General features: G+C 35.2%; 1 protein-coding gene across 6 annotated transcripts in view; it reads left to right on the top strand.

The window, feature by feature from the left end:
• LMNTD1 (lamin tail domain containing 1) overlaps window positions 1-21,625 on the top strand; it is a 472,319-nt gene that overhangs the window by 389,955 nt on the left and 60,739 nt on the right. For all 6 annotated transcript variants that reach the window (XM_074402937.1, XM_074402936.1, XM_074402935.1 and 3 more), the window contains 2 exons: window positions 14,244-14,430; window positions 14,981-15,100. In XM_074402937.1, the coding sequence (XP_074259038.1) occupies window positions 14,244-14,430; window positions 14,981-15,100 (307 nt within the window). The remainder of the gene's footprint in view (window positions 1-14,243; window positions 14,431-14,980; window positions 15,101-21,625) is intronic.

The raw sequence follows: 21,625 nt of genomic DNA, 5'->3' as shown, positions 1-21,625 counted from the left end.
GTTATAATCTGTTGTTATATGCATTATCTTATCTAAAACACTAATAAGTTCATTGAAATATAACTGTTTCATCTTCTGATCAATTAAAATGAATTCATATAATGGTCTAAAGAACCAAACAAGAAATGTGAATTATTCAAAGATGCCAGAATAAACAGTGCTACATAATCTTTACTAATTGGGTCAACTCAGTTGTTCAAGATACTTTTTTATTGTTGGTGAATTATTTAGGTGGATCTAATATATATTTTTCTTCTTCTAGTAGCTCTTGAGTTCAAGACAGAAGGAGAAAGATAAATTTTTACCTCATTGATCCATTTTTATGACAATTAGTATCTATGCAAAAATTGATCAGGAAGAAAGTTAATATTAAAATAAAAGAGTTAAGATCTATTCATTTATGTTAATATAACCCTGCTTTACTTATTACATGAACAACATATTGAATTTGAAATGTTAGTAATAAGTCCATGTTAATAAAAGTTATTAGATGGCTAAAAGAAAAGAGTTGAGGGTCAGATATGAAGGAAATTTTCTCTCCCTTTATGCCATGTTTCCTAAAATCAATCACTCATGCCCTATTACAATTTAACAGTGGAGAATACCTAAACATTTGCTCAACTGTCTAAAAACACCTCATCAGATCCCTCATTCAGTACCTACTGTGTTAAAATGATGAGAAGTTTGGAACAGCATACAATGTTTAAAGATTCTGTTAAAATTCAATCATATTAAAAATGGTAGTGTGGAAGCAAGCTGTCTTCAGTCCCTATCTAGCCACCCCAGAAAACAAAAACAAATATATGGTGCCAAGACAATCATTATCATCAGCAGTATCTCAGAACTCAAATATGAGGATGAGACAATTCCTGAGGCCACAGAGAAGTGAAAAATATTCATATAATAATTAAGCTCTCCAGAGGTCAAGGACAAAGAGAAGAGCCTAAAAGATAGAGGAAAAAAGAATTTGTCTAACAACAGACTTCTCAGTGGAAACCATGTAGGTCAGGAGGGAATGAGACAATGTTTTCAATGTGTTAAAGCCCTGCTATCCAAGAATAGTGTATCCAGCCAAGCTATTTTCCAAATATGAAGAGATAAAATCCTCCCCAGTCAAAGAAAAGCTAAGAGAATCCACCACCACCAGACCTATCTTGTAAGAAATGCTAAAGGGAGTTATTCAGTCTAAAAGAAAAAACCACTAATGTTCAAAAAGAAAACATTTGAAGGTATAAAACCTCTGGTAAAATTACGTACATGGAAAACTCTATGATTTTAACTGTGGTATGCAATCCACTCATTAGCATGAATCCCAAAAGATGATTCTATCAAAAACAGTAATAGCTATAGTAATCTGCTAAGAGATAGGCAGTATAAAAATATGTAAATTGAGAAAACTAACAGTCAAAATGTGGAAGGATGAAGTTCAAGTCTAGAGGTTTTTTTCTGTTTTGTTTTTTTCCTTTGTTTCTATTTTTTTCTGTTCTTTGTGATTTAAGTATTCATCACTTTAAAATAACTTGTTATAGCTGTAAGATGTTTTTTATAAGCCTCATGTAACCACAATCCAAAAACCTATAATAGATTCACAAAAAGTAAAAAGCAATGAATTAAAACACTACCAAAGAAAATTACTTAACCACAAAAGAATATATTAACAAAGGACAAAAGGAAGAGACGAGTTATAAAACAACCAAAAAAAAAAATAAGTTCTTCTTATCAATAATAATACTGAATGTAAAATGGACTCAATTCTCAAATTAAAAGGCAAAGAGTGGCTTAAGGAATAAAGAAACAAAATCCAGCTATGTGCTGCCTACAGGAAACCCACTTCACCTACAAAGACACATATAGACTGAAAGTGAAGGGATGAAAAAGCATAGTCCATTCAACTGGAAACCAAAAAGGAGTAGGAATAACTATACTTACATCAGATAAAATAGACTACAAATCAATGACTGTAAAAGAGACAAAGAAGGTCACTGTATAATGATAAAGGGGTCAATTCAGCAAGAAGATATAATAATTATAATTATCCATGCACTCAACAGCAAAGCTCCCAAGTATACAAAGCAAACATGGATAGATTTAAACAGAGATATAGACTGCAATAAGTAGTAGGGCACTTTAACATCCTATTCTCAGAAATGGACAGATGAACCAGACCAAAAAAAAAAAATCACAAAGAAACAGCAGAGTTAAATTGCACACTAGACCAACTAGGCCTGACATTTGCAGAACATTTCACCCAATTGCTGCAGAATACACATTCTTTTCATCAGCACATGGCGGATTCTCCTGAATAGACTCTCTCTTAAGCCACAAAACAAATATCAAAAAAGTAAAAATTCTATCAAGTATTTTTGTGACTACAATGGAATAAAACCAGAAATTAATAACAAGAGGAACCTAGGAAAATACACAAATGCATGGAAATTAAGTAACACACTTCTGAGCAACCAATGGATCAGTGAGGAAATTGAGAAGAAAACTTAAAAATGTCTTGAAACAAATGGAAATGGAACCACAACATATCAAAATCTATGGGGTACAATAAAAGCAGTACTAAAAGGGAAGTTTATAGCAATAAACACCTATGTCAAAAAAGTAAAAAAAGCTTCAAAAAGCTTCAAGCAAACAACCTAACAAGGCATCTCAATGAACTAGGAAAGCAAGAAAAAATCAAACTGAAAATTAGAAGAAAATAAATAATGAAGATCAGAGAAGAACTTGGAAAGCAAGAAAAAAACAAACTGCAAATCAGTAGAAGAAAAGAAATAATAAAGATCAGAGAAAAATAAGTGAAATTGAGACTAATAAAGATCAATAAATAAAAAGTTGGTTTTTATCTATGATGTTAGATTATATCAAATACTTTTTATGCATCTATTGAGATGATCATATGGCTTTTCATTTTTAATGTTAAATCATCCCTGTACTATTAAAATAAACACTTGGACATAGTGGTTTTTTTTTATTTTTTTTTATTTTTTTTGAGACGGAGTTTCGCTCTTGTTACCCAGGCTGGAGTGCAATGGCACGATCTCGGCTCACCGCAACCTCCGCCTCCTGGGTTCAGGCAATTCTCCTGCCTCAGCCTCCTGAGTAGCTGGGATTACAGGCACATGCCACCATGCCCAGCTAATTTTTTGTATTTTTAGTAGAGACAGGGTTTCACCATGTTGACCAGGATGGTCTCGATCTCTTGACCTCGTGATCTGCCCGCCTCAGCCTCCCAAAGTGCTGGGATTACAGGCTTGAGCCACCGCGCCCGGCTGTGTTTATTTTTTAATATACTGTTGAATTCTATTTGTTAAAATATTGTTTCAAACTTTTGCATCAATGTTTTTAAAGATTATTGGTCTGTAGTTTTCTTTCCTATAACGTCCTTGTCTGTTTTGGTGTCAGGATAATTCTACTCTTCATGGAATGAGATAGGATATAGTCTCTCCTTTATCCTTTTCTATAAGAGATTGTGTAGAAGTAATTTTTTTTTCTTTTTTGTAAATGTCTTATAGAACTTAATAGTGAAGCCATCTGGACCTGGAATTTCTTTGTGGTAAAGTTTTAAAACTAGATTGTTTTAAAATAGATATTAGGCTATCCTAATTAGTTCCTCTTGAATAAGCTCGGGTAGTTTGTGTCTTTCAAGAAATTTGTCCATTTTATCTAAGTTGTCAAATTTTTTGGCATAATGTCATTTATAATATTCCCTTATTATCCTTTTAATAGCCATTGAATCTTTATTGGTATCATGTTTCTCATTTCTCATGTAGTCATCTATATCTTCTCTTTTTCCTGATCAGTATCACTAGAGATTTAGTTTTATTGAGCTCCTCAAAGAACATATGTTTGATTATATTGGTTTCCCCTATTTTTTGTTTTTTATCTGATTGATTTTCATTTTGGTCTATGTTCCCTCTCTTCTGTATACTTTTGGCTTTATTTGCTTTTTAGAGGACAACCTCCTCTAATTTCTTAAGGTGAAATTTGAGGTCATTGATTTGATACCTTCTTCTTTTCTGCTACTACAGGTATTTAGTGTTATAAATGTTTCTCTAAGTACAGCTTAGTGGCATCCCACAAAATGTTAATATATTGTATTTTTATTTTTATTCAGTTCAAAATACTTTCTAATTTTTATTTTCTTATTGATCCTTGGATAATTGAAAAGTGTTATTCAGTTTCAAAGTGTTTTACATATTTTTCAGTTCCAGTGATTTTCCAGATATCTTCTTGTTATTGATTTCTAATTAAATTCCATTGTGGTCAAATAAAATATTTTATGGGACATGAATCCTTTTATATTTACTGAGACTTGTTTTATAGCCAGCCTATTAATTATTCGGATAAATGGTCTAGGTACACTTGAAAAGAATACATATTCTGCTGTTGTTTAGTAGAGCATTTCATGTAAACCATGTCATGTTGGTTGTCTACTGTCTTTTTGCTGATTTTTTGTCTACTTGTATCAATTATTGAGAGAGGGGTATTTATATCTACTAAAGTTGTAGATTTGTTAATTTCTCCATTGTAATTCAATCATTTTTGTTTTATGTATTCTAAAGCTTTGCTATGAGATGTATCACTATAAAATCACTCTTTATTCTGGCAATATTCTTTGATCTGAAATCTATTTTGTCTGAAATTAATATAGCCACAGCAGCTTTCTTTTTACTGATGTTAGCATGGTATATCTTTTTCCATACTTTAACTTTTGAACTATTTGTGTCTTTATATTTCGAATGCCTATTTTGTAGGTGGCACTTATAGTTGAGACTTGCTGTTTTAGACAATCTGAAAATTTCTGTCTTTTCATTGGGGCATTTAAACTATTTACATTTAAGGTTATCATTTATATAATTAGGTTAAGTCTACCATCTTGTTATTTGTTTTCACTTTGTCCCGGTTTTTCTCATTTCTCCAATATTTTCAAGATCTTGCTCTACTACCATTTGCCTACATTGTTTCTAATACATTTTCTGTCATTCTTATATTTGTTCCTCTGTACAAATATGTCTCATTTTTTCTCCTTATTCTGCTTCTAAGATGTTTCTCATTATCATCGTTTTTGGGAGATTTAATTATGATGTGCCTGGCATAACTTTCTTCAAATTTATTGTGCTTGGGGTTGTTACACTTTTTTAATTTGCATATTTAACAATTTTAAATTTTAAAAATTTGGAAAATTTTTGACCATTATTTCTTCAAACGTTTTTTGTCCCTGCATCCTCTCTCCTTTTAAAGGGCTTCAATTTCACATATATTAGGTCACTTGAAGTTGTACCATAGTTTACTAAAGCTCTGTTATTTTTTATTTTTTTTAATGTACTTTCTTCCTCTGATTGTTTCTTTCTGGATAGTATCTCTTATTATGTCTTCATGTTCACTGATCTTTTCACCTACAATGACTACTATTATGTTAATCCCATTCATTGTATTTTTAAATCTCAGTCCTGTCTCTACATATCGTGTTCAATCTTCTCTCTAGCATTTTGCACATACAAATACAATTATAAGGATTTTTTCCTTTTCTACTATTTCTAACATCTGTGTCAGTTCTGCATCAGTTTTGATTCACTGATTTTTCTCCTTGTTATGGCTGTATTTGTCAATGTATTTGCATGCCTGGTAACTTTTAATATATGCCAGAAATTGTGGATTTTACCTTATTTGGGGGCTAGAATATTTTTGTATTTCTATGAATATTGAGTTTTGTTCTGGGACCCACTTAAGTTACTTGGAAATAGTATGAGGCTTTGAGGACTAGCTTTGAGGACTAGGTTTTAGAAGTGGAAAGAAGGCAATGTCTTCACTTTGTTATTAATTATTCTCCACTACTGGGTCAAAAGTCCCCTTAGTACTCTATGCAATGCCTCGTTAATTACGAGGTTTTTCAGTCTGGCTGGTGGGAACTTCCTTACCCTGTGAGAGCTTCAAGTACTGTTCCTTCTAATTCTTTCAAAATAGTCTTTCTCTACAGTCTTGTAGCATTTACTCAAATACATGTGCTGATCAATCTGCTAAATACTCAAAGGGGACCATCTGAAAATTGCCAGAGCTCTCTCTTTTTGTAGCTTCTCCTATTTGACACTCTGCTTGTGACCACCAGCCACCTTGGTTTCCCCAGGTTCTCAGCTCCATCTCCTCAAGTCGGAGAGATGCAACCTCCATGATGCAGCCGGGAAATTTTCTCTAGAAATAATCTGGAGAAATTTTAAGTCTCAGTACATTTCTCTTCTGTCTCTCAAGAATCACTATTCTTTGTTGACTAGTATCAAATATCTTCAAAAATATTGTTTCACATATTTTTCCAGATTTTTAGTTGTTTCATATTGAAGGCTAAAGGCATTTCCTGTAACTTCATCTTGGCTAGAAACAGAAGCTAACAATGAATTTGGTTGTTTTCAATCAAAGCTGTTGTTTCTTTCCTACTGCCACCCTCTGTCTCTAGGGATCTGTTTAATAACTGCCAGCAGCAGAAAAAAAAAAAAAAAGGAGTTGTAGGCAAACAGGAAACAAAGTAAAGACATTAGGATTTTCACTAGTTACACATGCTCCCTATCCCTATATCCAAGACCTTACCTTGGCGTCAAGTGTAGTTCTGGATGTCTCAGATGTGATCAAACTATAGTAAGAAGGCTGACTTCTCATTCATCCTCCATCTCAATCCCCAAGAAATTCTGCATTCTACAAGTCTAGAGTCAGAATGATGGTAAACTCTGGATTCAGATTGGCCTCACCAAGATCATGATAACCACATGAATAGTTCTGGTTTAAAACAATTTTGAGCCTGCAAATATACTCATTTCACAAAGGATTCTTATTCAGACTAATCCACATTTATTCTTCCCTTGGATGATTTAGAACCTTGTAGTAGTGATGTACAAATTTATATCCCCTTTACATTAAGGATCTACCATCAAAACTTTTATGTGTGAGGGCTCTTATAGTAACAATGAACAGAATTAAGTTCCCTAAGTATTTGTAAGTTTGTCCTTTAAAAACTTAAGGACTCTTAAATGCTGTACCCCCTCATAAGCCCACATGCCCCCAACTACAAACATCTATATAAGAAGTGTTAAGTAGGTACAGGTTTGAAGAAATTATACTTCAAAGATGATTTTAGCAAACTGCAGAATAACAGAAACCTAAAAGCAGACAAATAACATGGAGCTATCAAGGAGAGCCCGACAAATAGATATATCAGTGCTTCAATAATGGAAAGTAATTTTGTTTAAAAAGTGACATAGCCATGTGTCTCCTCAATCTCTTTACAAATAAAGACCTTGCAAAGGCTACTGACAGTGATTGCCTACCACTCTCCACTCTCAGCCAATCGCAAATTATAAGTAGACGTCTCAAGTCACTTTCATATTAGAGATAAATGGAAAGACTGGCAGGGAAGAGAAAAAGATAACTACCAAAGGCTGTGTGATAGCAGATTAACAGCCTGCCTCTGTGAATTTCTATGCATTGGTCTTATATCAAAAAGAAGACAAAGTGCTCTGATATGAACAATGTTGTTTATTCTTTCAGACAAGAACATTTATTGTATCTATATGCATAAAATAAAACTTGAAGATTAATGACTAAGCACTTTGCTTGTATAATGAAAGATTTTTGAAAAGCAACTCTAAATATTCAATTATATAGAAAACAAAACAAAAAAAATAGCTGAGCCATTCCAGGGTCTTACTGTTTAAAAACAACAATAAAATTAGTGTTCATATCCCCAGGCAGAAAAATCAAGTCTGAAAAACAATAGGATATTCTGTCAAAAAATAAAAGCATCCTACAGAGAATTTAGTAAGATGAGAATAACATAAAGGAATTCCAGGGATGTCAAAAAGTAAAATGTTACATCCACAGTTTAGTAAGAACTATAATGATAACGCAAAAGAAAAAAAAGAGTAAAAGAAATTGTTACATAAATGATTCAAAAGTGAGCCTCTATATAAAAAGCATTCTATATAAAATGCATGTGAGACCATTATTTTGAAGAAAATTTGATAGTGTATATCAAGAGATTTCATAGAAGTTTACCCCTTTATTTTCATAATTCCTCTTCTGACAGACAAAATCCAGAGTGATAGCCTGACATTTAGAGCCACTTTTCTCCTCAAGACAGCTGCCAATTTTTGAAAGCAGCAGCTAAGAGGCTGAGAAGTTAAAGGTTTTTCTCAAGATTCATAGGACTGGGTGAATAAAAGTTGGCATTTTAGGGCCTATTAAAAAAAATGGAGGGTCACTGATAAATACTCAAAGCTTTCAGTTAGAACTACACACAAGAGTAGGGCTATATGCAAAAGACACCAGTCCAGTGTCAAATTATTTTACATTCTGATTTAATTTAAAGAGATTTATTCTTAACTTAGATGCCTACCACAGGCAAAAGTAAATCTCAAGTGAAAAAATATTGTACAGAAACTTAAATTATCTCTGCAATTTTTTATCTGTAATACTAGGCACTAAACAAGAAAAAAACAAGGTATACAAAGGATAAGAGTTGGCCAAACACCAAGATTAAAAGTGAACACCAGAAACAGGCCTAGAAGGTCCAGACATTGTGGTTACCTGACCAGTATTTCAAACTAACAATGACTGAAATATTCAAGTAATTAAATGACAAGATAAAAATTTTAACATAAACCTGGGAACTAAAAGAAACAAAAACAAGTTCTAAAAGTAGAAAAAAAAATCCAATGATGGTAATTATTATTTCAGTATGTGGGTTTAACAGTACATTTGATACAGCAGAAGAGAGAATTACTGAACTGGAATATTCTCAGAAGTAAATATCCAGACTGAATTACAGATAGCAAGAAGGTTGTAAATAAGTATGAGATAAATAAGGCAAGATTTTTTTTAACCTACTTCTAATTGAAGTCACTGAAGTAAAAGAAAGATTGAGGTAGAACAGTACTGATGGAAATTCAGAAGAGAATTTTCCAAGACTAATGAAAGACATCAAGCCAAATATTCAAGAAGTACTACCAATTCTCAGTAGGATAAAAGACAGAAAACAAACCAGTGGACAAACCTAGATACATTTAAAAAAAAATTTTTTTTTAAACAGAAAACACAAAAAAGTCTTTGAGTCAACCAGAGAAAAAGGATATTTGCCTTCAAAGAAACAACAAAAATATTGGCTGGTAGTTGGTTTATCAAGAGAAAAATAAAGACACACTAACTAACTATCCATTGAGGACATTGGGACTGAAATTGTAGGCCAACTGGGTAACATTTCTGACAAACTAACTCTAAAATCACAAGAAATATGTATTAGTTTTCTATTGCTGCCATAACAAATTATCACCAACTTAGTAAATTAAGAATAACATGAATAGCACCCACTTATTAACTTGTAACCCAGTTCCCTAGGTCATAAGTCTGGGTTGTCTCAGTTGATTTCTTACAGTTTTACGAAGTCAAAATTAAGATGTCAAACAGGCTCTTATCTGAACACTGAAATAAATCTGCTTCCAAGCTCTTCGAGGTTGTTGGCCAAATTCAGTTTCTTGTGGTGAGAGTACTTCCTTACTGTCAGCGCCGTCACCCTTAGCTTCAAAAGGTCCCGTCCCAAGTCCCTGAACAAGGGCTGCTACATCTCAGAACAAGCAACAGTACATCAAATCCTTCTTGTACTTGGATTCTCTGTAACTTCCCTTCTGCTGCAGCTCTCTTCTGCCTCCAGCTGGAGTAAATTCTAATTTTAAGGGTTCATTTGATTACATTTATTCCACCTGAAATAACCTAAGATAACCTCCCTATCTTAAGATCCATAATTTTAGTTATATCTGCAAAGTCCTTGTTGCCATCTAAGACAACACTTTCACAGGATCCAGAGATTAGAAATGGACATCTTTGATCAAGTTATTTTGCTTGCCACAAAGGGTTAAAGTCTAAAAACAGTTCACACAATATTGGAAAAGAAAATGAGATGGGATTTGTCCAACCAAAACTAAGACTTCATCTAAAACAATATAAATTAAAACCATCTGGCATAGACATAGGAGGAACAGCTAGATCAACGGAACAGCTTAGAAAGCCTTACAATATTCAGAAACTTGCTATTGGACAAAGGTGACATTACCAATCAGCAGGGATATGACAGACAATCTAATAAACATAAGTAGGAAAATTAGTTCCTTATATGAAATATACTCTCACACACATATATACATACAAATAAAGCTGTCCAAAGCAAATTCTTGAAATATTTAAAAGAAAATATGACATTAGAGCAGGGAAAGTGTTCATATCTAGGACACAAAAAGCAGAAACTATAAAGAAAAAGTGATAAATTTTATCATAGTAAAAATTTTAGAAGTATCAACTGTACCATAAGACACATTATAGATGAAGTTTTTTAGAAGTCTCTTCTTGCAGAAAATAATTAAATACTGTGCATATAATTAAATACTGTGCTATGAATACCACAAATCAATTACAAAAATGCATATTCAGAAAAGTGAGTGAAATGATATGAACGGGCAATTTATCAAAAAGGAAAACTGCGTAGCCAATAAGCAGCTTGTGTAACTGCCCTATAATCTGTAGGGAGCCCCACATGTTAGGTGCCAGAATGTAGGCAACCAGTCCCACATCCCACCCGTGGGTACCCCGAGTTCAGTGGTGACAAAGAAATGAGAAAAAGACAGATTAAGAATACATGTAGTGGGACCAGAAAGCCAGTGTGTGAAGGAGAGTGCAAAGGCCCCGAGCTCTGATCTTCCACAGTATTTATTGGTTACAATCACTTTCATCTATAGGGCAGGTGGTGGAGTGAAGATAGGGAGAAGGTGATGTGATGGTAGGGTGAATCAGCCAGCCAGAACAGATGTGTCATTCTAAAGATTGCTTACAGTGGGAGTTTGAGAGTTTCACAAAACAAGAACATGTGGTTATCTTTAGCCTATTATCTACGTGCAGCTGGTGGAACTGGGACCTTACAAGGAGCCTACAAATCTGGTTACATCTTAGTGCTATGAAGGGGTTTTACATTCTTGAGCACAGTGCTTATGGTAACAGAGCCTAGGTCACCCTGCACCGGAACATGAGGCATGGAGACGTTTGCCTCCCTAGTGGCCTCCCTCAGTTTGCTGCAGTTTGTTGTTCCCAGTTGATGTGTTGATAATAACCAATTTACGTAGGCACTCTGTAAGTCCTTTCTCCTTTGCTGCTTTCCCCAACATAATCAGGAAAAAAACAAAATACAATGAGATTCCATTATGTACCTGTGATAGAAAAAAAAATAAGGCTGAAAATTTGAAGTGTTTATAAGGATATGGGGACCAAGAAGAGGAAATAGTATGTGTGCACATGGTGAGTGAAGCCTGCAGCAGCACGAGTTATACTTTTGCAAGGAATTCTTTATGATTGCAGTTTAAGCATAAGGTAGGAAGTAAGGAAAAAGGGGTTAAAGAAGCTGACAGATTATGTAGGGCTTTGAATGCTGTGATGTTTGTGTTTTCTATAGAAGGAAATGGTAAGATAGTGAAAGATTTCCAGGAGGGAAGCAAAAATGTCAGGTTTGGATTGTACAAAGATTGTTCTGGAAGCAAATTGGAGAATGTTCAGAAGCGGGTAGCTGAAGACAATAGTTAGGATGCCCAATCAGTGTCTCACAGAGACTATGAGAGTGTGATAAAGGCAGTAGCCATAGGGATGGAGACAAGATGTAAATAGATGCCACTAAAGAGAAAGAATCAGCAGAACTTGATCAGGGATAAGGAATGAAGGGTAAGAAACTGGGACAGTAATGGAAGTTTCAGGATTAGCCAACAGGGTAAATGATGCAGCTCACTGGAAAAGTTTCCTGCTTGGGAGAGTAAATTTGCAACAGACCAAAGTGATGAATTCAGAAGTACCTTTTGGGATCTTATAGTCAGTTGTTTCTGTGGGTCTGAAGCTCAGTAGGAAGGTCTAGGCAGGACATTAAGTTTTAGCAGTCATTGGTATATTAATGGCTGGTAAACACTGTCCATGGATAACATCACCTATAAGGATAAATGGGGGAAATAAAAGAGAGCTAAGAACAGAATCCCAGCAATCAACATCTGGGAGATGGAGCTGGGTAAAATCTGAAAAGGGGGCTGAAAAGGAATAAGACTGATAGAGGCAAAATAGTGGACTTCAAGAAACAAAGGGAAGAGTCGCCAAAAAGAGGACACACCTGGCAGAGGCCAATACTGAGGAGACATGAAGATATAAACTAATGGTTGCCACTCAGTTTCTCGATTGTAAAGCACACTGGTTATGTGGGTCTCTAGTAGAAGTAGGTGGTTGTGGGTTGAGAAGTAAATAAGAGGTGATTTTAATTAGTGACATAACCTTCTCCAAAAGCTAGGTTGTGATGGCAGTAGGAATTGTAAGTTGAAGGACTGTTTTCTTTTTTCTTTTTTTAGGGTGATAGCCCCTCAAAGATATGTACCTATTTGTGGGAAATAGGTAGTCCAGAGGGAGAAGCTGGTGTTAAAGGAGAAAGGAAGGACAATGAGAGGACTGAGTTGCTAAGCATCAGGAGGGGGTGGTGACCAGAGGGCTTCACTGCAGATGGGAGAAGGGGCCTCTTCCATGGAAACGGGGTGGGCTACAGAGGAAAGGTGGGCTCAGCTATAGGTGAGCCTGTTTCTAAGTGGGAAGTGGGGACATGTACTTCTCTCTGATGGCCATGTTTTCTTAGTGAGATAATTTTCCAAGTAAGAGAATAGAGATACGGGACAGGGATTTGAACATTGTTGAAGGATGGCGGAAGTTGCTGACTTGGCTTATGAAGATGACAACTTGCTGTCAATCAGCAAAGGCACAGGTGTGGTTGGAGACCACTAGAGTTTTTGGTAGCAGCAATCTCTGTGTGTGTGTGTGTGTGTGCACGCGCATGTGCGTGCATTTGCTAGCAGTGCTCAACCACCACGGTGTATACAGAATTTAAACAGTCTGAATGTTTAGGTCAAATCTATTTGAGATATTACTAGTTGAGTGAGGCAGAAGGACAAGGATTAATATTTATGGAGTGATCTTGGACATGGGAATTAATTTCTCTAAACCTCAGTTTCTCTATAAAATGGGACTAAAAATACTACCTGAGTTGTTTTAAGAATTAAAGGAGATAATACAGCGTTCCTCACATTTTTAAATGTGATCCTCAATAAGAAATATGTAGAAGTATTTTAACAAGAAATATGTATGTTATTGTGAGAATTATAAGAGTTACTGTGAGTCCGCAATGCCTTCACCAAAATACATGGGAACTTATGTATGTCCAAATTCAGAATTTCGGGAAAGGAAATTTTAGAACACATATAACACTCTGTCAGGGATTACAGAAGTATCAAAAATGAAACATCAAACTTTTCACAGAAAAATATATAAATATTCACATAAACTATGAACAAAGACTATAAATAGCTTCACCTCAGTTTTGGACCAGACATTTTGGGGTTTTTTTGGAGCTTTTTGGACTTTGAAACCGCAGAAAAGAAATTGTGGAGAATTACATAGAGAGGTAGATAGATAATGCAAACATAGACATAGATATACATATAGAGATATTAGATATATAGTGTTTTTCAGTGCCTGGCATATAAATAATATTGTTAGTACAGATATATTTTATTTTTAAGTTGAGGGTCCTCACCTACCAAAGTAATTTTTGACCTGCTAATAAGTTGTGACTCACAGTCTGAAAAGTGCGGATATATAATGATACATAAATGATTAGCTTGATCCCTGGATCATACACAGTATGCTCTCAACACAAGTTAAAAGGTGAAAAATGCCATTTTATGTTTCTATAACGTTTTTACCTTTCAAAAATCTTTTAATTACATAGTTGCTATTTATCTTCAGTCACTTTATCAGAACTGAAGTAAATGATTTGTCTCTTAATCTACTTTTGAGAGTTTCATGTTTCAATTATTTTATCTTGAACAGTAGGAAATTTAAATTATTTTAATTCACACCTTCCTGTAGCTTTTATATCTTGACACCTAAAGTACTTTGTAGGTTTTCTTTATTTTATATGAAATAGATTATTTTATTGCACAGATAAAGAAATAGAACTAAAAACTCAAGCCATTTGTCTGAGGTTACAAAATGTACTATTTCTATGTAGAACTTGCCCAATAGTATATACAGTTTAAGAATGACTTTCAAGCACTTTGTTATTCACTTCTTAAAGTGAGTCAAAGACACTCCTATCTGAACGCCCCTTATAATCTTTGTGTTTTGTTTTGTAGTTCTCTTGGAGATGTTAAAATAGCTGAAGTGAATGTCAAGGGTTTGTTCATAAAGCTCATTAACTCTTCCCTTGACAAAGAAATGGCCATTGGAGATCATATTCTCCAGCAAAATGTGAATGGACAAACAATTTCTTTGTACCAATTCCTTCCAAATATCATAATGCAGGCCAATTCCACAGTAACCGTGAGTATAAGAGTATAAATACTGTACATTAGAATTGTACACGACAAACTTATTGACACTGTCGGCCTGTGGCTCAGCACTGTCTCATTATCACTTGATTTGGATCTGAACATAAGATGTGATTTTGTTGTTGTTGATTAATTACACCACACTGTCCATCTTCTGGATGTAAATTAATACCCATAGTAAAATTTCCACAGCTGTCTTCAATTTTGTGTACAATATTTTGTTTTTATAATTTAACTATTAAAATGAAATTCCTTATTTTCTGAAACCAAGTAAACATAGACTTGAAAAGACAAGCAAAGAGATTATTTGCTTAGAGAACAGATAATCAGCTGATGCAGGAGGGGTTCCTCTCTTTCTCATTTTTTCCTTTAAGCACTATAGAGTAGCTGTTTGGTGTTACATAGCTTAAACATTGTATGTGATCAAGTCATTATATTTAAAAACTTAATCTGTTCAAAAAGATTATGTCAGAGTAACCCTATGACATTTACAAAATTGTATTAGACTCCAGCGGTATTTGTCATTAACAATTTTCTTACAGGTATGGGCAGCAGCATCTGAAGCAAAGCATCAACCTCCATCAGATTTTCTTTGGAAAGAACAAGACAAGTTTAGAGCAAGTCCTGATTGTATAACAATCCTGTGTGAACCGAATGGTCAAGTTAGTTTCTGGTTCTTAACAGTCTTTTTATTTTTTAAATATTGTGTTTATTAAGCATATCTGTATTTTTTATCTTTATTTTGTACAGTGGATCTAAGTGCATAAATGTCAGTAAAATTGACTTTATGCCTAAAAGATTATTTTATTTTCTTGTCAGTTTCTTACAAATTTACTTATTTTTTTATTTCAATAGTTTGGGGGAACATGTGGTGTTTGGTTACATGGATAACCATGTTGCCAGGTGGGAGAGCGCTCATTAGTTCTTAAGTGGCGGTATTCCATATTGTGTATATACCACATTTTCTTTATCCACTGTTGCTTGTTGAGCATTTGGGCTGGTTTTTCACTGAATGGATAGTTCTCCTTACGTTCCCCATTCTCTTAGCTCACTCAATTACTTTTTCATCCTTAAAAGCTTGAATAGAACCATCACTAAATGCCACAACACATTAGGCAAGTCAACAGCATTCTCTTCCCAATGTCAAAGGGCCCAAGAGCTACGTACAATTTGGCAAAAGTAATTTTGATATCTCATATTTCTAGGAAGGATCTTCAACTTTCAAAGTCAAGGGAAGATTTTATTTGTGATATTTAGCCTGAAGAGTGGGAGAAGGAAGGTACTTCATTATGGGGCTTTTCTATTTATTTTTTCATTTCTCAAATATGTATTGAGATTCTTCTCTATTTTAGAGCTATGCTAAGTACTGGGAATATAACAGATTAAGATATAGTATCCGCACTCAAAAAACTAATATTCTAATGAAAGAGCTTACAGTATTAATTTGAAGTGACTATACTTTACTCCCTTTAAAATTAAGGGTTTCAGCAATAGCTTTGTGTAATGTTTTCCCAGTACTTGACAACTTTATATTTTCACTCAGCCTTTCTGTTGGTATAATATTAGCATAAATATATACGCATGTATGCACCATTAACATTCAAAGGTATTTCTTTTTACAACAACAAAAAAGTTAATCGTTTTTCAAAATAGTTTTTAGATTATATTTACATACTTGTCTTTTTCTTATCCCCAGTCCAACTTACTATGCCATATAACTACTAACCCACAAAATATGTTAAGCATAATCTGTCTCTGGGTTTCTTTTTTGCTGCATTTTAATCTATGTTGAGATGGACTTTCCCTTTAAAATAGACTTGGCTAATTTCTTTTTCTTTTCTTTTCTTTCTTTCTTTTTTTTTTTTTTTGTTTTTTGTTTTTGAGGCAGAGTCTCACACTGTCTCCCAGACTGGAGTGCAATGTGCGATCTTGTCTGACTGCAACCTGTGCCTCCTGGGTTCATATGCTTCTCCTGCCTCAGCCTCTGACTAGCTAGGATTATAGGTGCACACCACCGTATCTGGCTAATTTTTTTGTGTTTTTAGTAGAGATGGGGTTTCACCCTGTTAGCCAGACTGGTCTCGAACTCCTGACCTCATGATCCTCCCACTTCGGCCACCCAAAGTGCTGGAATTACAGGCATGAGCTACTGCCCCCAGCCAGGGCTAACGTCTGAAGAGTCTTTTTGCGGGACCAATTGTTAGATGGAAAGAGCACCCATTACATGTAACTTAGCAGGCTTCACCCACTCAGCTTTAGATCTCCTTGTGGGCTTGAACTGAATTCTATAATACTTCTCTGATGGGGAAAATAAGGCTACACAATCTAAATTATTTACTTGGATTAATTTTAACTGATGGGGATAGTATGACTACACTAAGTTATTTACTTAGATTAATTTTCACTGATGGTGGAAAATAAGGATATACAATCTGAGGAGTTATTTACTCAGCCTCATAAGAGATCATTAGCAAAACCCAGTTCAGAATTAAGGCATTCTTGTCTCCTAACTTTCTTCATAGTTATCCACTCTGCAAACTGGTTTGTGGTTTCTACTTTGTATGTGTGTTGCTCCAGGCACTGAATGTCAAACCAGACAGACCAGATCCCTGAGCTCCTGGAATGCAGATTTTAATAAATTTTCATTCCTTGCAACTGAATTAGGCTTTATACAGACTATTCCTTTTACCCAGTGATTTGAATAACTTTGCACATACAGAATCAGACCATTTCTGTGGGGTGACGTAAGCACAGATAACTGTGCCTGCTTATGAAAGACTGAACCTGATTGATTGAGCCATATGGAAAATATTTAAATATATTTTGTATCTGTCAGACATGGTACTAGAAAAAAGAACATAAATATTTCACACTTCTTGTCCTCAATAAACTCAGAGTCTACTAGTAGAAATTGTTATGTAATAATAAATAATTGTAATACAGTGAAACAATGCTTTCGTAAAGTACATGCAGCCCAGGTCAGAAATATCAACTCTATAAAGGAGAGCATGAGAAAAAGCATTGAGAGGAAGAGCCATGTGCTGGGAGTCTGTAGAGGAGAGGAGTTAGCCCACCTCACCTGAACCACAGTGATCTTACCCCTTTTCACCTCTTGGACTCTCCTGTTTCCATGCTGCTCCAAGCACTCTGCTCTAGCCACACTGGCCTCCTCATACTGCTTTTACTTTCTAGTGCTTGACTGCTCCTTCACACCACAGGGCCTTTGTGCATGTTCTTGCCTCTCCATAGACTCTCTTCCCTCCGTTTTTACCTGTTAAATCCTACCTGCCCTTCAGAACTCACTTTAAGCCTTTTTTTTTTTCCTGAGTCACATTCCATTGAAAATTCTACCCCATGGTAAAGCCATATGCATTATTTAATCAACTAGAAAATATTTTCCTTAATAGGCAGGAATGTGTCTTTAAGTCAGTTTGAAATCCTAATGTAAGTATAGAGTTCTTTTTCTAATAAATTCATTTTCATTCTCACTTTAATAGCACTGGATATTACTATCTGCAACCCCCAGGTACATTTTCCTTAAAAAGACAGGTTACTGCCTTTTCATAGACATGCTGAAAAACAGACCCAAAGTATCATCATGACCCTGGAATTGCTTTCTATTTATATAATTTGTGTGTAGAAAATAATCCATCTCTTGTGAAAAAAAGTCACAGAGCCTGTAATCCACTGTCTAAAATAATAGCCAGCTATACATATCAGAGTAGACCGTTTCTGGACCTGAATGATATTGTAAGATGGGGCAAAGAGAAGTTATATAATGGGTCTTTTTTTTTTCCCTTTAGACAGAGTCTCATTCTGTTGCCAGGCTGGAGCGCAATGGCATGATCTCAGCTCACTCTGACTCCCTGGTTCAAGTGATTCTCCTGCCTCAGCCTCCCGAGTAGCTGGGGTTACAGGAACATAGCACCATGCCAAGCTAATTTTTGTACTTTAAGTAGAGATGTGGTCTCACCATGTTGGCCAGGATGGTCTCAATCTCCAGACCTCGTGATCCACCTGCCTCAGCCTCCCAAAGTGTTGAGATTACAGACGTGAACCACTGCACCCGGCCTGGGTCATTTTTAAAAAGAAGCCTAAAATAAAGTATATCTTACACTACTTTTTGAGCCATCTTGTCACTAACATGGCAATGGTTAATATTCAGTACAGCTACAAATCTTATGGCTTAATATAAAGGTGGCTTTTAGTTTTGCTTTGCCATGTGTTAACTATATAGTTATTGTACTTTCTTATCTGTAAAGTAAGAGATTGTATATTATAATCACTAAGATCCCATGAGTCTATGGACTTTTAAAGCAGGGATAGTTTTTTTTTTTTAACCAGTCACACTGTTGTCCCATATGGATTTGGAGCCTCTAAATTACATATGAAATAATTAACAAATGTCCTATGTTTATCAATGCCTGGTACTTTCCCAATGTATTGTTTTGCATTAGAGATCCAGATGTGGAACAGACCAGTCCTATACAGTAAGAACTCATTGAAGGGCTGTTTATAGATGCCTTATTTCATTTGATTCTCAGTAATGTTTCAGGATTTTACAACGGAAAAAAAAATGGGGCTTGAAAAGTTAAATGGCTTGTCCAAGGTCACATGACAAGTAACATGATCGAACTAAAATAAAACCGTATCCGATAGCTCCCAATAACTTTTCTGTTGTACTAAAAATAGTTTGCAAGTTTCATGTGGCCAACATTCTAGAGCTGAGGCTAAATTTTATCACATTATCATCATTAGTGAATATTGTTAAGTTCCTACAATACAGGGAAAAATATAATACTGCCTTGGCTAGGAAAGGCACACATCTCATTAAGGGATATCACACTAAAAAGATCATGAACATATTTTCAAAATATGATATGTTTGAGCTACTAAAAGGGAGAATTCCTAACTAATGACCTGTAGCAAAAGTCTATTTTTTTTTTTTGCTGTAATCTATGAAAATAAACTTAGAAAAAAAGAGAGAAAGAAAAAAAGAATTAAAAAAAAAAAAAGAATGAAGGAGAGGAAGGAAGAGGAAGAGGGAGAGAGAATGGGGGTGTTGCTTTATTGCCCGGGCTAGAATGCAGTCTAAAAATGGGTATCTCTATGATTGTGCTTAATAATAGAGACATGAAAAAAAAATGAGGGAAGAAAATAACGAACAAGCAGCCAATCAATATTTCATTTAAACCAGTAAATAGGTGTGATGTGGTACTGATAAGAGTGTATATTTTGTGTATTTAAAGTGGAGAGCTCTATAAATGTTGGTTAAGTTTACTTGTTCCGGATCTGAGTTCAAATCCTGGATATTGTTGTTAATTTTCTGTCTCATTGATCTGTCTAATATTGATGTTGAAGTCTCCCTCTATTATTGTATGGGAGTCTAAGTCTCTTTATAAGTCTTATGTATCTGGGTATTCCTGTAGTGGATGCGTATATATTTAGGATATTTAGCTCTTCTTGTTGCATTGATCCTTTTATTGTTATGTAATATCCTTCTTTGCTTCTGCTCTTTGTTGCTTTAAAGTCTATTTTATCAGAGGCAAAAATCGCAACTCCTGCTTTTTATTTATTTATTTATTTTTGCTCTCCATTTGGTTGGTAAATCTTTCTCCATCCCTTTGTTTTGAGTCTTTGTGTATCCTTGCATGTGAGATGGGTCTGGATGCAACATACCGATGGGTTTTGGCTTTTTTTGCCTGTCTGTGTCTTTGGATTGGGGGATTTAGTTGATTTAAATTTAGAATTCAATTGATCAATTCGGCTGTTAAAACTTGTGCATACTTCGCAAAGTTCTCCTGTTGTGTTTTTCAGCTCCATTAATTTACTTATATTCCTCTCTAAATTGTGTATTCTAGTTAACATTTCATCAAACCTTTTTTCAAAGTTCTTAGTTTCTTTGCATTGAGTTAGAACAAGTTCTTTTAACTCACAGAAGGTTCTTATCATCCACCTTTTGAAGCCTGCTTCTGTTAATGGAACACACTCGTTCTCCATCAGGCCTTGTTCCGTTGCTGATGAGGAACTGTGATCCCCTGTAGAGGGAGAGGCATTCTGATTTGGGGTATTCTCAGCCTTTTTAGGCTGGTTTCTTCCCTTCATTATAGATTTATCCATCTGTGGTCTTTATAATTACTGTCTTTATAATTGGGTTTCTGAGTGGATATCCAACTTGTTGATTCCCAGTGCTAAAATCTGAGCAACCCACTGCGCTGGCCAAAACAGCAGTATTAAGATTGATGGTGCTTTTCTGACTCTGCACCAAGAACCACCACACCAAGGCAGCGGCAAAACCGCCTCGCCAGCCACAAGAGTCGCACTGGCAACCCGTGGGGCTCCTCTGCTGGGAATCTCCTGGTGTGTGAGCGATAAAAATTCGTCTGAAAATGTGGCGTCCTCTCGTTCTCTGCACTTTCACTGGGAGCTACAATCCCAAGCTGCTAGTGATCAGCAATCTTGGATCGAAAATAAACTGTTTTAAAAAGAATGCATCTTTCTCTGCTGGAAGCTTGGCCTAGCTGCACTTGCCTTGTGTTGTCTTTATGTTACTTGTCAAGCCAAGCAGAGGGGTGTTCAGTGGTTACAGCGTAAAGTTCAAACCTCTACTTTGGTAAGCTAAAAACAGACCACTAGAACAAATAGAATGTTAGAACACTTTTTCCATGTTGAATAGAAATATAACTGTTAGTCTCTATACAGGATTTTCCTGAATAATTTTGACACATGTATGTTGTGCACATGTCACATATTCAGGAAAGCCAAGCAAACTCCAGCTTTAGTGCTCATGGGTCTCCTTAATACTACCCCCTGGGATTCTAGCCTGGAGAACGTGTTTTCTTGTCCATATCTCTAGTTCTACTGCCCATTTTCCCATCTCAGATAAGATACACACACACACACACACACACACACACACAAAAACACAAACACACACACACACACACACACCGTGTCTTAAATGTTTAAAATCTTAGTAATATTACCATTACTTTTTGCACAGTTCTTTACAGTTATGAAATTCAGTAGCTGGATGCATTTTACAATACTTTAGTAAAGCAGTTCCCACTACCGCTGTCTCAGTTTTACATATGATAGAAAGTAACTTACCTATCTGCGGTTATGCTGCTCGTAATTTTCAGAACAGGAAACTAAGGCTGAGATGTCTTACAATACCTTCATCATGT

Source organism: Saimiri boliviensis, chromosome 7, assembly GCF_048565385.1.
Source record: "Saimiri boliviensis isolate mSaiBol1 chromosome 7, mSaiBol1.pri, whole genome shotgun sequence".
Taxonomy (NCBI): Eukaryota; Metazoa; Chordata; class Mammalia; order Primates; family Cebidae; genus Saimiri; species Saimiri boliviensis.
Note: the sequence above shows the minus strand (reverse complement) of the source record. Positions and strands in the feature narration are given on the sequence as shown.